At 29.8% G+C, this 16,851-nt stretch overlaps 1 protein-coding gene across 4 annotated transcripts in view; it reads right to left on the bottom strand.

The window, feature by feature from the left end:
* Nucleotides 1-422: 422 nt before the first annotated feature.
* LOC118187686 (F-box only protein 3-like) overlaps nucleotides 423-16,851 on the bottom strand; it is a 47,087-nt gene continuing 30,658 nt past the window's right edge. For 3 of the 4 annotated variants that reach the window (XM_035357956.2, XM_035357958.2, XM_035357959.2), the window contains 5 exons: nucleotides 16,036-16,120; nucleotides 13,259-13,381; nucleotides 11,269-11,319; nucleotides 9,540-9,769; nucleotides 423-2,767 (listed from right to left, as the gene is read on the bottom strand). In XM_035357956.2, the coding sequence (XP_035213847.1) occupies nucleotides 2,646-2,767; nucleotides 9,540-9,769; nucleotides 11,269-11,319; nucleotides 13,259-13,381; nucleotides 16,036-16,120 (611 nt within the window). In that variant the 3' untranslated portion in view covers nucleotides 423-2,645. The remainder of the gene's footprint in view (nucleotides 2,768-9,539; nucleotides 9,770-11,268; nucleotides 11,320-13,258; nucleotides 13,382-16,035; nucleotides 16,121-16,851) is intronic. The other variant, XM_035357957.2, reaches the window with a different exon arrangement.

Below are 16,851 nucleotides of genomic sequence, written 5' to 3'. Positions count from 1 at the left end.
ACTGAGCATTTCTGAAATGTATAAAACATGACTTAATGAATTGGCCTCTATTTCAGTACAATAAAATTTCACATCAGTTGCATAATTTATTTATGAATAACCACATCCAGTGTTTACCAACAGTCCACCCATTATGCTTGTTAATAATATTTTGATTCTTTTCAACAATAATGTAACTCTTAATAAGTCAAGCAGGTTATTTGAATGCTGATTTCATTGTTATATTTAAATATCAGTATTGCAGTCATTTTTCATACAGCCATCCTAAAGAATAAGGGATGGAATAAGCAATATGACAAGGTATGAGTATTTCTAAAACAGAGAGTTAATCAACTTGCTTAGAAAACTGTTCTTACAATACAAAATAGAAACTTAATAAAATACTTACTTAAATGTGGAAGAATACACTACATACTTAAAAAAGCATTTTAAAAATGAATTTTATTTTGCATTTTATGTTACACTATGAATATTACAAACTATATCTGTAGTTGTCTCTATATTGCCCTTTCTTATTTCATTAAAAAGGGAAAAACATAATAGAAAATTATTTGCATGAATTATTGATAGCACTATAAATGAATGAAGTTTACAAGAATCTTATATGTGAATGCTACTTAAAAGAATACAAATTAATGGTGATTAATGGCATTTGAAGAGAAGCACATCAAATTGAAATTAAGGATTAGGAAAAACTAAAACTTATATTGATATTGATTTTACAGAACAGTTCTATGCATACTGAGTAAGATTAACAGGTAATTCAGAAAATATTTGCCCCTTGGAGAAGGAGGCCTCTGAGTCAGTGTTTCTCATCAGCAGAAAGTTTTATTTCTGTAAAACTATAGTCAATTTTACATCAAATTTTACCTCATAATCAGAAAAGGATTTAATTAAAAATGATGAATTGATTTTTATGCAAATAAGCTTATTCTGAAATGAATTATACGGCAAGGGAGATTTCCGTGGTTATATACCACAGAAATTTACCACATTTAACAGATGACTTCAAAAATAACATAAAACAATTATATATCAAATTATTGCCAAAGAAAATAACAGTATGATCATTCCATTGATTTTCTATTACCAATGGGTTTGAACTTTTTAATGGATGGAATTTATAAGTACCATTTTATATAACATTTATTATAATTAAGACACAACTGGTAGTTAAAAAAATCATTCTTAATATTAGTATTATCTGATACTTTCAGCTTAAAACCTAAAACCTATTTTAGGCAACTATATTTACATTATGAGTACTTATCAATGATATGCATGCTAAGAATATAGGTAACATGTAATTAGGAAATAACTACAAGAACATCTGGATAGTTATGCTAATTTAGGTAAAAAAAAAAAAAAAAAAAAAAAAAAAAAAAAAAAAAAAAATTCTGGACAGTTCTGAACAATATTATTTTATAATTAAAATTATCATTTTAGTAAAATGCCAATTTTGTTCTCATTTTAAAAATCTGTTTAAAATGCACTGCAGGTGCTAATTTGCAGGAGTAGTTTTGAAGAAGGTTTAAATATAGGATTTTTTTTTTTTTTTTTTTTTTTTTCCCAGCAACAGAAATGCAAATTTAGGAACATTATACTGATTCTAGTTGCCTCAGTACTCCAAATAATCATTACTTAAATTTTGATCAGTCATAACAAGTAAATATGGTTGTATCAATGATATCAGGCATAACAAGTTTATATTATGAGACACTTGAAACAAGCCTGGAAAAGAAAGAACATGTACTAACAACATAATGTAAGTTTATATTAAGTTTTCTTTTCCCACTTTTTTCCTCATTTCATGGCCAAAAAGTTATTTTAAAATAAGGCAAAGTGCATATTTGATATTTATCTTCAAAAGGATTTTACTTATTAATCTGGGAAAAACATTTTGATGTCTATTTTTCTGTTGTTCATGGTGTAAACATACTAATGTAAAAATTTGGGAGGGGTGTCCTCTGAAAAATTACTTAAACATTTTTATATAATAAAAATGGAGTTTTCAAATGACATTCTATAAAATTCCTATGTCACCTTTTCATCTGATGCATTTATACTCATCATAAATATGTATCACAAGTAGTATAATTAAACCAGAAGTTTATATATAAAAATGTCACTATGAATGGTAAATCTGAAATAAGAGTAAATGTATTCTAAAGTACATTGATTTTCTGAATTCATTTGAATAAGCAAATAATATTTCTATTCAATTTCATCTCATAGTATCATTTCTTCTGCTGACTATGAAATTTAATACAGGTAATATCAGAATAATTAATAGCTGCACAAATTTTGAAATAATAACACTTATTATACTCATATTCTTTAAAAAAAGTATACAAGAGTATGAGCATAATAATTTAAAGTATGTTTAAGTCTAATTCTTATACTTTAGTTCAATGAAAACTGATACTCAACAGAAAATAACTATTTTTTCCATACATATTGAATTATGTGAATTATATCCATACATATGAATTCTTACATATGTAATATTCTTGCATGTTTCTGCATAATTACATATGTAAAATACATAAATAAAATATTTGTACATGAGAAGTTAAAAAATATCTTAATATACAAATGATCATCAGCTTTTTCACATTAAAAAAAATATATATATATATATATATTCATGTAGCACTGTTCTTCATTTGTTCTCTTTTTCTTTTCTTTGCTGCTTCACGTTCTTCTCCAGTTATATATGGCTGACACTTCATATGGAAAATAGGACACTGAACTTCACTTCTTTCACCTGCACAGAAAAACCAATACATATTTAACAAAAAACAAACTTCTGAAAATACACATAAACTTTCAGCACCCTATTTTAGTTGTTTATGACAGACAGAAATTAGATCCCTAAACTTTTCATTTAAAATGTATAGCAGGCAACGAAAGTCTTACATGTAAAAAACGTGCAACACTGATAATGCAGAAGAAGATCTGTCTTAATTTTAGACCACTTTGCTTTACCAAATAATCATAATGATCTTTTTATTCTCACTCCACGACATTTACAGACACTTTATTTAACAATGTACTTCACATTGTTCTCCTTCCTATACATTATAGGAATTGCAGTGATTTTGTGCCTGAACAAAATCTCCTCAATGACAATTGGAATGATAGGAAAACAGTACGATTAATGTTTGAACATTTTTGGAAGAGGAATCTCTGAATGCCTGTCAAACTGTAATCCTAAACCAAATGGCATAAGGTTGTAAGAAATCTAGAATCAGGAGATATTGTGTTAATAAAGTATAAAAACTTACCTCCTATACGGGCAAGCTGATATAAAAACATACCCTAATAAGGACAATAACATGCATGTGGTGGATATGCAAAATGAAAAAGAAATATTGAAATATTTAACAGCAAAGATTTATCTGTCAACCAATAACCTAGCTTAAAACAATTATGAATTTTTTGAACTAAGCGAACTTAATAAGCTTTTCAACTTAAATTTTGAGTCATGAACTTTTCTTTAATCTTATGCATTTCGTTAAGTAATATGTTTTCATTCTGAATTTTACATATTTTGATAGTTGCAGTATTTTCTGTGTAAATTTCACAGTATATGTACTCATCCTTCCTATGAGTATTTCAAGAGTGACAATACATCAGGAGTGGAAATTTCAACACAGAATTTCTATTCCCTGACAAAAAAGAAGTCTTTAAGAATTTTTTCTCAATTTATTAGTTTTGTTTTGAATCATTGTGAGAAGAGGTGTAATCGCCCCAGAAATGAAGCATGATGCTTCTGATTTTTACAATCTGAACTAAAAGTAACCATACAGGGTATCCTATCTGACTGAGTTGTGAGATAAATTATTAATAAATGTGAAAGAACATACTTGAAGTTCACCAGTGTGTTTAGACAGTTTGGTTAAACAGTAAAGCATTTCAGCTAATTACATGGTTAAATGAGGATACATTATTAGATAACTATCCACAGTTAATTATCTTCACAAAAGAATGCCTTTGTAACATTTTCTGAACATATTTCAAATCTCTGAAAGAACTATTAATTAGTATCACATTTTACATAAACAAAGTTCTTGAGCCTTTTACTTTTAAAACTGCTTTCAGTATTTATAGCAATCAATTACCCAAATTAAAGTACAAAACTTGTGATGCTATATTACTATACATAAGATTTGATATTTAGAATTCTGATATGAAGGTTAAATTTCAAAATGCAAATTTATTTTTTAGAATGAAAGTACGTCAAACACGAACAGAATTACAAATACTAATATACATTAATAGCTCTTATGCATTTGATCAGTTCTCATAGAAAACTAGTTTCACATTACAATATTATATATATATATATATACCGGTGAGCAATTGCTAAGGATGGATCATAAACACCTAGTGCATTAAAAAGTAAGCTTGTTTGGATGCCAAGTGAAATAAAATTATGCTAGAATAATAGGACATAACAATACAGACAATTTATTGTGCTCAGAAATCTAGATGGCTTTGAAAAGTGTTCAAGGACAAAATGGTCATATTATGCTGACATAAAAGTGAAAAAAAATGCAGTTACTGTCAGGAGGCATTCTGCCATAAGATGTCAATTCAGGATATGGTCACCATGGAGGGTGATGTGAGATTCCACACATCATGTCATACTTTGCACAATATTATCCAACAACTGTTAAGGTGATTTATCCCATTCCTCTCTTGTGCATGTATGAGGATGTCCTTGTTACGAGTAAGCTTATTTGGATGCCAAGTGAAATAAAATAAAACCAGAATACTAGGACATAACAACAAAGACAATTTATTGTGCTCTGAAATCTAGGATGCTTGAAGTATTCAAGGGACAAAATGGTCATATTGTGTTGAACATGTTAAAGTGAAAAAAAATGCAGTTACTGTCAGCAGGCATTCTGGTGTAAGATGTTAGTTCGGGACATGGTCACCATGGAGGGCGATGTAAGATTCCACACATCATGTCATACTTTGCACAGAAGTGTAGCTATGATTTTCAGTGCCCAGGGATAACTGAAGATTTTGTGTCCCTTTCTATGTACCAAGAATGGAAAACATTGCATTCTAAAATTCTTTGACATCAATTTGGCGCCCCCTAGATGCTGCATCCCGGGGATAGATGATCCTCTTTGACCCTCCCTAGCTATAGCACTCACTTTGCACAACAGTTTTTGGAAAATGATGGAGTAATTTATCACACTCCTCTGTTGTGCACGCATGAGAGTGCTCTTGATTACTGGAGGGCATTGATTACTTGATTACTGGAGGGCAAGACTCCTCTCCAAAGCATCCCAAACATTTTGAATGGGATTCAGATTTGGAAAACATACTGGCCATATGAGGTGTTAAGTATCCTTGCTTTCTAGACACTCCTGGACAGCAACTGTTCAATGACATGTTGCGTTGTCATCCATGAAAACAAATTTATCACCAACAGTACCATGGAACATGCCACAGCCAACTCTATAATGGCCTTGAAGTGCAAAAAACATGTGATCCAGATGGTCAATGTGCTTTTGTGGTAGTGTGTGATTGCGAACCCGTGGTCGTGAATTTTTTGGATATATATTATGCCAATAGTGTTATAAGTGGATTATTTTGCTATTCTAAGTGCTTTTAATAACTTAAGCTTTATGCAATGGTAAATAATAGTTTTATCTATATTTCGGTTTATATCTTTTTAATTTTTAGATTTGTTTGGGAAAATTTGTAGCTGTTCTCAAGCCATCCAAGTGTTTCGTTTTAGCATTGAATACATTTACTCTAGTTTTAATATTTTGCGTAGTATTGTTTGGAATATTTGTTTGGTATACTACATCAGGAATTCTTTATTTTGATTATGTCTTTCTAATAACATATTTACTGCAGTGTATTTGGTTACAAATCCAATTACGACAAAAACGAGAATGTCACTACTTATTCTTTACCTAAATCACCTAAAAGAAGAGCTGAATGGTTAAGGAAAATTCCGCAAGATTTAAGTAAATTAAAAAACCCCGTAATTAGTATAAAGCATTTTGATGAATCACGGATAATTATTAGAAAGTGAGAAGAAGCTTCGTTTTAAAAGTAATATTACAATTTGATCATTAAATATCAATGTCCCTTTAATGTCTCTTTTACAAGATTACGATAAGGATTATATAATCTTTACCTTTGTGAATATTGATGATTATTCAAATTTACTAATTAATGATTTTTCTATAGAAAATGTTCCTTCTGATATTTTATCAGTGCTAGTTTATGTTTCAGGTTATGCTTCCATGAAAGAATTAAGGGTGTTAAAATGCAGTATTTGCCAGGATTGGTTGCAAAGTGTTCATTCGGTAGATTTAGCAGATGATATTTTTGGTTTCCTTAAAGAATTAGAAGGGGAAAATTAACTTTACATTTAGTTTTTAAAATTAAATTAACATTTTGAAGTTGCTTTACTAACATCTTCAATTGTACATTTCTTATTTGGTGAAATTCCTAAAAACATGGAAGATACATTTCTTATATAAGGGAAGCAATTGGGTATTTTATATAAGATATCTTGCATACAGTTAGGTCGAATTAACTTTAACTTAACAGATTCTTGCACTTGTGGAATGACTTTGCAAACTCGGTTAGAAAATACCTGTTTGATAACTTGTAAAAACTTGTTAAATAATTATACAAAATATAAAAATGACAAAATTAATATAAAATGTTCATATAAAAAAGTTAAAAAATTTACCAATTAATTTCAATTAATAAGTCACAAGTTTATTTTTATATATGCTTCTGCATAAATTATGTATAATATGTAGGATGTGTGTATATGGTACAGCTCCAAGTTTTATGAATCTATTTTTTATAAAGGAATAGGCCTGTAATTTGGGAATACAACTTTAAAAAAAAAAAAAAAAAAAAAAAAAAAAAAAAAAAAAAAAAGAGCCTAATCACTTACCTCTTACGTGGTTTGGAAAAAGTGATACAACATAAAATTGGAGCTGGCACAAATCGAAGGCTCTCCTTTTTATGAATGTAATTAGCATTTAATTTTTTGAAATTTTCTTGAAAGATTTATTTATAGCATAACATGCATGTAAGTTTATCTTCATACACAAATTTTCTACCATTTAAGGAATTTTTAATTCATTTCCCAGTTTTGACAAAATTGTGATACCCAAGTTTTTATTAGTGAATGAATATTTGCCTTCTAAAAATTTATACAGCTGATACGATGGTAGTGACATGGATTTTTACAAAATATTCTGCCCTTAATATTTATTTTAGTATTAAGAAAATCTAAATAAAATTTACATCCATAAGTCTATTGAATTTTTCCCCTTTTGTGGATTTTATATTATTTTGGGAACATTTTTTATTTAGATTACATAAATGGATTCCATTTTTATTAAAATTGCAGAAATAAAGTTTGTATGTGGTGATTCTCAATGAAATTTTTAGTTACATAAACAAAGTACAATTGTTTTAAAAATTATTGAAGATATGCATTTTACCACCTGTGAAAATATTACACAATGAAAAATTTAATGCAAGTCATATGACCTACTCACGTTTATTAATTTTACTTATATTTATTTTAAGAGAAAACTATTATTTTCGGCAAGTTAAACTTCTCGATTATAATGAAGAGAAAAAGATCGACTATTCTGATCACGTGACCTCCCGAAACTGATTTTGTTTCAAGGCCATGATAGAATCGGCCATACGAACATGCAAACTTGAGTCAACAGGACATCCTAGTTGCAACCATATGCAAGGGTATGTGGCCACTGATCATAGTGCCAGCCCGTACCATGATACTGCATTTCGGATACCAATCATTTTCTGCATATTTTCTGAATGATAAACAGTACCACTCTCAAGTCAGATCATTTGGCATCTATAATCCAGTAACAGATAGAACCTACTTTCGTTTAAGAAAAGTACACAAAACCCAGTTCTGTTAAGTCCAATTACAATGCTTTTAATACCATTGCAAATGGGCAGTAAGTTGCTGTCTGAGCAATGGAATGCACAAACAGGATGGTGAGTGTACAGAAAACAGAAACATCTGCTTACACTTTTTCGGAAGATTTGTTTTGCAAGTAACTGTCCTTTTTGTCGATGGCACTATGTACCTATCTTCTGCAGACATGACATTGCAAACACAACCTCTCGCATGACATTTGTTATAAATTTCATTTGCGTGAAATGATTTCCAAAGCCTTGAAACAACAATGTGGCTGACCTCAAACTCCCTAGCAGCATCTATTATTTTTTGCCCTTCTTCAATGTTGCCAATAATATGGCTACCCGTAAAATCATCTATGTAATGTTGGGAAGACATACTGAAAATTGAAATTTCATCAATTGATTCTTTTCAGTTAAATTTTGCTATTGAACAAAGAGGTCAATATGTGTCAAAACCTTTATCTCTTTTATCTGCACATCATGTGATGAACAGCATCAGCAATCCGAAATTTGCATAAACACAACACATCTTGCTGTATCCTGCACTTATGCTAATTTCTACATTTTACTGCCTTTGAATGCAACTATTTCGGTATTGCAGGTATGATGGCATAAGAAAGAATAACTATCAATGAACGTACGCCCTTACACATTTTCAACAGTGGATCTGTGACCAGCCACAAGTATTGGGATGAGGTCTTAGAACATTATGTAAAACTTTTTACAGGTGCTTGTAGATCTGACTTTTCATTTAAGGATGCCGAAGGATGAGCAAACCTCATTGATGAATTCCTTGAAAGCGAAGATGAGCAATTTACCTAGACCAGGAAAATCTCCTGATCTTAAGCTGATACAGAATATATACGAAATTACCTTGGAAAAGCAACTGCGTGGAGAAATCCTCCTCCTAGAAATGTAAATGCCCAGAAGACAGCATTGCAGAAAGAGTGGAAGTTGAATACCCAAGTTGTGATTACTAACTTTATTGCTAATATGAAAATATATTGAGATATGTGTGTACATGTCAGGAGAGATCAAATTCTTCATTATTATTTTTTTATTTATTTATTGCTTTCTTTTTCCCTGAATTCTTATCCATATTCTTATAATCTTTTGTTTTGTTTTGTTCTACAGTTTTATATCATATGAAGTGTTCTTAAATTTTTCCTTTTTATTTATGTATTATGATGCTAGGTATATGTCCATGAAAATTCATAAAATTATAATTTACAGTTTTGGAGAAATCCATGATTTCATGCATGCAAAGATAATTTTGAACACAAGTGTATTACAAACAACTTTCTTTTTCTTTTCTCTCTCTCTCTCTCTTTTTTTTTTTTTTTTTTTTTGAAAATAAATGGAAATAAAGAATTTGTTTAAAACTAATAAAAAAATTGTTCACTATCATCTAAACTACAAAGTGTGTGTGTGTGGGGGGGGGGGGGGTCAGATTTAAAAAATTATGAAATACATGCATATAACTAGTGGAAGCAACTTTTCCTATAATGCACATATTTATTCCCTAACAAATGTAATTGAATAATACTATCATAAATACCAATTAAAAGTCTGTGACTTACTTGTTTGTAAATTTCTCATCCTAAAGCAACCTTTCATGTTTCCATATGTCGTGCTGAAACTGGTGCTACTAACCCAGGAAAATGAAGCACCTGGATACATGACAGGGTATTCACCTACAACACCTGGTCCATCCACTTGTTCTTCACTGCCATTGTCATCAGTTATAATCCAATGCCTAGTTTCTAACTGGCAGCTCTCTGACTGAGGAGCATCAGGTGACATAGTCATACTAAAATTTTCAAATTTTTAATAATTATTACAAAACATTTTGCTATATTAAATACATTAATAAATGAAATTATAATAATAATAAATAACTAATAATCACAAAACATTTTCATGAGACTCTATATGATACTTCTGAGAGAAATAACATTATAGATTTGCATAATTATCTCTACAACAAAATTGGCTACATCCTTTCCCCATCAGCAGTCAAGTGGCAAGATCATTGAATACAAGTAGTCTCACATATGTTCAGATCCTAATGAATAGGCTAGGTGCAAGGAAGTATTCTTAATTTTCCCTATGTCTATCATGAATATGAACCAGTTCTCTTTCAAAGTCCTCCACAAAGGCATCTCCCCTCTTATGGACCGTTCCCACTGGGGTTTATCTGAGCTAACGAATGCAACTGACATAGCTGACCCATCTCCAAAACCAGTTTTTTTCCCATAGGGCAGCAAGTTGAAAAATCTGAACTGCAGGCATAGCAGAGCTAGTCGACACAGGGGACTGACTCCGTTAGCTCAAATACACCCCAGTGGGAACGGCCCTTTAAGCAGATAGCCCTCAAGTGTTTTGACTTAATCTGTTAATTCAGCGGTTCTCAAACTTTTGAATAACGCGTAACATCTAAATAAAAATTGAAAACCTGTAGTACCACCACTACAAAGTACTACCACCACTCTTGAACAAAGCTCAGATCACATAAATTTACGATTGTTAGAGAAAAAACTCAATCTGGATGTTTGGGTTTTAAATTTTGAATTCAATAGTTAAAAATACTTTGCTTCTTTGTGTACCAATATTGTTATACATACCACCGGTTGAGAACCCCTGCTTCAGATTATAAAAGAGATTTTACCAACTGGCATTTTGCATGGTAATTACATGAAAACCACAAGTCCTTTTCAGCAGCCTATTAAAAAATTTTAAAAACGTATTATTCCTGTTTTAGTAATTATTGATCATACATTTTCTGATGTATATTTTTCTGCTTTTCACATTTTGAAACAATTTTTAGATATCAAGCTAGATCAATATAATCAGATAAATTTAAAAAATATGAAAAGTGACCTTGCAACTTTACTTCGCATGACTGCCAACAGGTTCTCTTTGAACAGCACTGCATTTTGCTTTAAAATTTCAGAATATTTTATAAAAATATATATTCAAAATAGTATTTTGAATTTCTGAACTGTTACATTATGTTTTCCAGGTCATTCTAACTGTAAAAAAATGTTTACAAAGATAATCTGAAATATATATATTTATAATATGTACTTGTTATTTCAGGATGTATACCTGTGCATTAACAAATAATACTACATATAGCCATATGCTGTGCACTTCTATACTGCTCAGTTGTTTAGAGGGGGGGACGCAAGGCATCAATTTAAGATGTGCCAATACAACATCTTAAATTAAACCTCATACAAACATAGGCCATTTCTAATATGAATGAGTAATTTAAATTGTAAGTATAATGGACAAAGTCATTTTTACCTAAAACCTAAAGAAGCTGCATAGACAGCAGTCATAAGCATATGAAGCAATCTAAAATGGAAATAGAGATGATGCATTTGGAAAGATAAAATGACAGAATATAGGCTTGAATTAAGAATAATATTATATAAATCTTAACATAAATTATATTTCAATTTTACCAGCTTGTGATATTACTATTAAATTAATATTATATCCAAATTTTTTACACTAAACAATAAAAATAACCAAATTATAAAATAAAATTTTTAGTTATATTATTCATTTACTCTAATTTACATATAGTTTATTTACTGAAAATCCCAATTTAAAAAGTTTTTTTTGGGGGGGAAGGAAGGTGTGTGTGTGTGTGTGTGTAATTATGGCAAAGCCTCGAGGGCTATCTGCCTAAGGGGAAGGATGCCTTCGTGGAGGACTTTCTAAGGGAAACTGGCTCGTATACACGTTACACATGGGGAAAACCACGAAAACGCCCATGCAACCAGCCCGTTCGCGGGATTCGAACCTCGGACCGAACTACCAGGGGGGGAAGGAAGGAATAAAGAGAAATGGTTTAGCAATATTTGTTTAACAACTGAGCAGAATACACTATGTCTGTATTGCCAAGATGAAAAAAAAAACTCACAAGACTTCAATATTCGACATTATCTAAATATCTTGTAATTGATAATGCATGCCGAAAGGTAAAATTCTGATGGAACTTCGCAAAAGTAAGTTTGCAATCATGCACACATGAAGCTTAGAAAGAATACTGTATTTAAAATAATTGATGAAAATCAATTGTTTTAAAAACAGAACTCACAAAATTGGAACTAAACTTTAAGAACAGGACTCCAATAAAGAAGTAATTCAAAGTTTGGCATTTACTAATTATCAGCTTCATATTTATTTTTATGCATTTGCAACATAGCTGTATTCACTTTCTGAGCTTATTTTCATTCCCCTTATTATAATAACACGAAACTGCAGTTGAGAATTATACTGCAGTAAAATCAATATAAAATTAGGTCTGTGAAAAACAGATACAAGCACTATTGAACAAGTACAAATTCTCATTAATTATCAGGTTTTTAAATTAAGTCCCATTAATTATCAAGTACAGAAATACCCATCATGCCCCACTAGTTCCTTTTATATACATTTTTACGGATCAAATTTGACCCAAACCATGATTTTATAATATCAGAATGACAAATTGTTATGTAGATGGTTCTTCAGCTTTTATTGCAATCAACAGCTCAGTTTAACATAGTGAAAAGGTTGACTTCAAACCTTAGCTTTATGTTACCTTATTTTAATTCAGTTAGAAATACAGGAAATTCTACTTTCTAGAAAAAGGGGCAGAGAAACTGAAATCATGAAGGAATAGTTAAACATGCTAGTTTATTTATATGCAGATATGAAGTTAAATGATCTATACACTAAGTGAGCAAAATTTGACATTTCCTTTGATTATTGCACATATTTCTATTTGTACCATTATATCAAAGATTGCAAAATACACACATTTTCTCTAATTTGCTCTTCAGCATTCTGGCCATTATCTATATATTTAGTTTCTTCAAATAGAAAATTTGCAATTATAATATTTTGCAGTGAATTTTAATTTACATTGGAATATCTTGAAATTCTGGATACATGTAAATAAAAGCAGTGCTTACAAGATATACATATGTGACATAATACATTCTCAAGCTTATATTTTTATAACAATTATTTTTTTATAATTTACATAGCTATAAAAATATATTCCCTGTCTTATTGATATTGTCACATTTACATAAAATTAAATGAAAAAAAATCACAGCTGTTACTTAAAAGATTATATTAATAAATATGGAATATTTGAGAAACTCCACTACTGGCAACAGGAATTGTTTGCACGTGGGCAGTCATAAATCAATTTACCTACTGATGACATAAAATGTAGAAACAAAAAATAACCTTTAAGACATACTCTTTTTTGAAAATGTTAGCAGAATTTACATACGTTATTCGATAAGTATGAAAAAATTTTGGTGGGTTTATTTTGCTAACTTCTGGTAGGAAACATGTTGCAACAGAGACTGTTATATAGCCTGTTGTTTCTTCTGCTGCAGGATCATGAAGAAACCTGAAATATTACATACTTAAAATGTTTTTATATAGAAAAATGCAACTAATTTTGTAATAAAAGACAAAAATAATTTAATCATACTAAAATTATCAATCCTCAACACAGAATAAAATATAATTCTTTAATGCAGATAATTTTATTTTTAACATTAAAAAAAAAAGTGTCATCCTGTTTCAGAGGACAATAATATTACTATCCTTTAAACACATTCTCACTCACATAAAATATTCATTACTCTGGAAATACATTTCTCCCTCAAATCATACTGTCACCTGTGTACAGGTTCATAATAGATTGAATGCATGCTAGGTTGCTACGATGCTAGGTTGATAAAATTTATTTTTATCAAAAGAAACACTTCAGAGAATTGGAACTTTCCAAAGAAATAGTCGTACAACTCTTCACAATATCACACAGTACAATCAGCAGTTACATTTCAAACTACAGTGAATGTCAAATACAATGCAATGCACACCTGAAGAGAAAGCTAACATCGAGATATCTCAGTACTTCTCAGTATCAGTATCTATCTTATGCTGCATTGACAACTCACTGTCTTATGCTGTATTACAACAACAACTGAAAGCAGATACTCTCTATGGCCTTATACAGTTTTCAAGTTTTTACTCAATTGCCGAGATATTTCTTGTACTTTCCATTTCTCAAAATTACTGGAAGGCAATATGAGGGTCAAATTACCGTTACAGCTAATTCAGAGGTCAATTACATTTATTCAGTTAAAATACCTATTACAGTGATACAGAGACTAGACCAAAATCTCACCAAATTTGAGGCTTTTGGCGATTTCCTGCCAAATTTGCCAATGTAAATTAGTCACCAAAAACCATTGCCAGCTTTGTGATATCTTGCCAAATTACCGAGATACCCATTTACTCAATGTTAAATGGACTTGCCCCAGTGTTCTTATTCTGGCATAGCTTGCCTCTCTTAGATTTTTCATGTTACACTACACAGGAAAATACAATTTCACATATAATTGCACTAAAATCATCTATATATGTACAAAATTTGTAACAATACTTAATGTCTGCCAGCAGAGTTTCTTAAACTCTATGTCTTATTACCATTTTAGAATACAGTATTTCAAACATTTTAATGAACAAAGTCCTCGAGATTCTTCTCAAAACTGCAATGGAGCATAAAAACGAAAATTTTAACCTACATTCTAATTACCAAATTAAAATTAAACTTAATGAATACTCCCACTGATATTTAACTTTTAATGAACATAGACTTTACACAATGAAACGTTACAATTTGCCTCCAATTAAACTTAATCAATTGAAAACTTAATTTTTAATGTACATTTGATCAAGTTTTAATGGACACTTCCACTCGACTTCCATAATCAAATAACCAACCAAGTATTATAAAGTAGTTACTAAATTAAATATCAGTTGCAAATACTTCTATATATCTCCCACAAAATACAAAAAACAACAAAGAATGCTATAAAAAATTTACTTATTTGACTCATCTGTAAAACAAGCGAAAGAAATATAAGGAAACATGCATCTAAAAATCTCAAAACAAATATCAAATTCTGGAAAAAACTATTCATTCAGCCTTGAAATTCATAATATATAGTATAGGCAAATTTGTAATAAATATTGCATGCATACATATTATAAATATTGTAATAAAATTGAACAACTAAAAATTATACTAAATTAAAAACTTTCTTTAATTTACATAATTAGTTATTATAACATACATTTGCATAAAGTAATAATTTCTAAATTCTATTATTCATTTTCATAATTAAAGTAATTACTAGTTAAGGTTAGTAAAGGGAATTAGTCTTTTACAGAAAATTGTAATAAAACAGTTACATTTCTCAAGGGGGGGGAATCATTAACAGGTAAAGAGGGCAAATACAGGTTGATAAATTTTTTTTCCAATCTTTAATTATATTTTTTCTAACTGTGGTAAATTTTTTTTAACCTGAGTTCATTTTGAGCAAAAGAAACAAAGATTGAGGGAATTCTTTATTTGCTTTCTTTTTAAGATAACTAATTTTTGTTTATATATTAATATTAAAGACATGATTATTTAAAACAATTTATGAGATTTAGCAATGATCTATGATCAGTTTTATTGTTGATCAGTTAAGATGTTTGTTTTAACACCCCAGACATTTTGAGGAAAGTTCCCAATTTTTTAAAATATTTACATTTTTCACTAACTTTTATAGGGTTTTTCCAGCTGAGTGGAACACTGTTAATTCAAAAGCACATTTAAATATACATATATATATAATGAGCTTTTTTAATTTATGTGGACTTATTAAACATAAAAAATTAATTACAATTGATGTCTACATTGGCTTCCGAATATCTTCAGATAAATTTTTAAAAACTGCAAATTCAAACAATATCAAATTTTTTTTTTTTTTTTTTTTTTTTTTAAACTTTGGTTATAATCAGTTCAAAGCATGGAAGGAAAAAAAAATCACTTTTCACTTCTGGCATATATGCATTTAGCTTTTAACTAAGTGTAAAAACCCATTGGTGAGTATTACCAAGCAGAAGATGTTTAGTAAAGAAATTTATTTGCTTAGGCATAAAAGACACAAATCTACTAATTGCAGAGAAAGCATTTTAAACTCCTAATTGATAGTAAAATGCTACCTAAAAGGCTGATCTTGTATTATAACATAATCTTCATTAGCTAAATGATCAGCATGAGTCGAAAGCCAGTCTTGAAATGATGTCCCTGTAAAAGAATGTCAAAAATATTATTAATTAAATATAAAATATAATTAATAAATATTAATCAATTAAAATATAAGTAATAAATAAAACAGTAGCTAACTAAACATTGCAAAAGTTCCCAATCCAATCAATAATAATTTTATTTCCCCTGTTTAAATTCTACATATAGTTTTCTTGACTTTTACATCTTAATAATTTTATTCTCAAACTACTTTTTAGTACTTGCTTATTATCCCATTAACCATGAAATTGTCACCAAGTAGCTTGATTCATCACCAGTTATGGATAAGCTTAACTCAACAACTTAACATCTGCATTTTCATTTGATACAGTCATGTCATTAATAATACAAATTAAATTATAAATTTAAAATTCAGGCTTCCAGGTGCCCATGATCGGGTGGAGGATTACGCTATTCAAAATTTGATGGCTCTACGTACCGTCATTTTTCACAATGCGAGAAACATACATATATGCGTGGGGATTCTTCATTATTTAATTTCTTTAAATATAATACAGGGTGATAATATTTGGTGGCAACAATCTGAAAAGTAATTCAACCATTTATAATGATTCAACACAAAATTCCATTTCGAGACTAGTAGCTCTTCTGAGCTAATACCCCTTTGGGCTAAAAAAAAAAACTAAAGGCCCACCAGTGGCCTAGTAGTTAAGATTGATGGATACTGAGAGTTTAATTTGGCTTGGGTTCAAACCTAAGGTGAACAGGTT

This window comes from Stegodyphus dumicola, chromosome 1 (assembly GCF_044657685.1).
Source record: "Stegodyphus dumicola isolate Sdum_Otavi_A_Nest chromosome 1, ASM4465768v1".
Classification (NCBI taxonomy): Eukaryota; Metazoa; Arthropoda; class Arachnida; order Araneae; family Eresidae; genus Stegodyphus; species Stegodyphus dumicola.
This window is presented reverse-complemented; position numbering and strand designations above follow the sequence as displayed.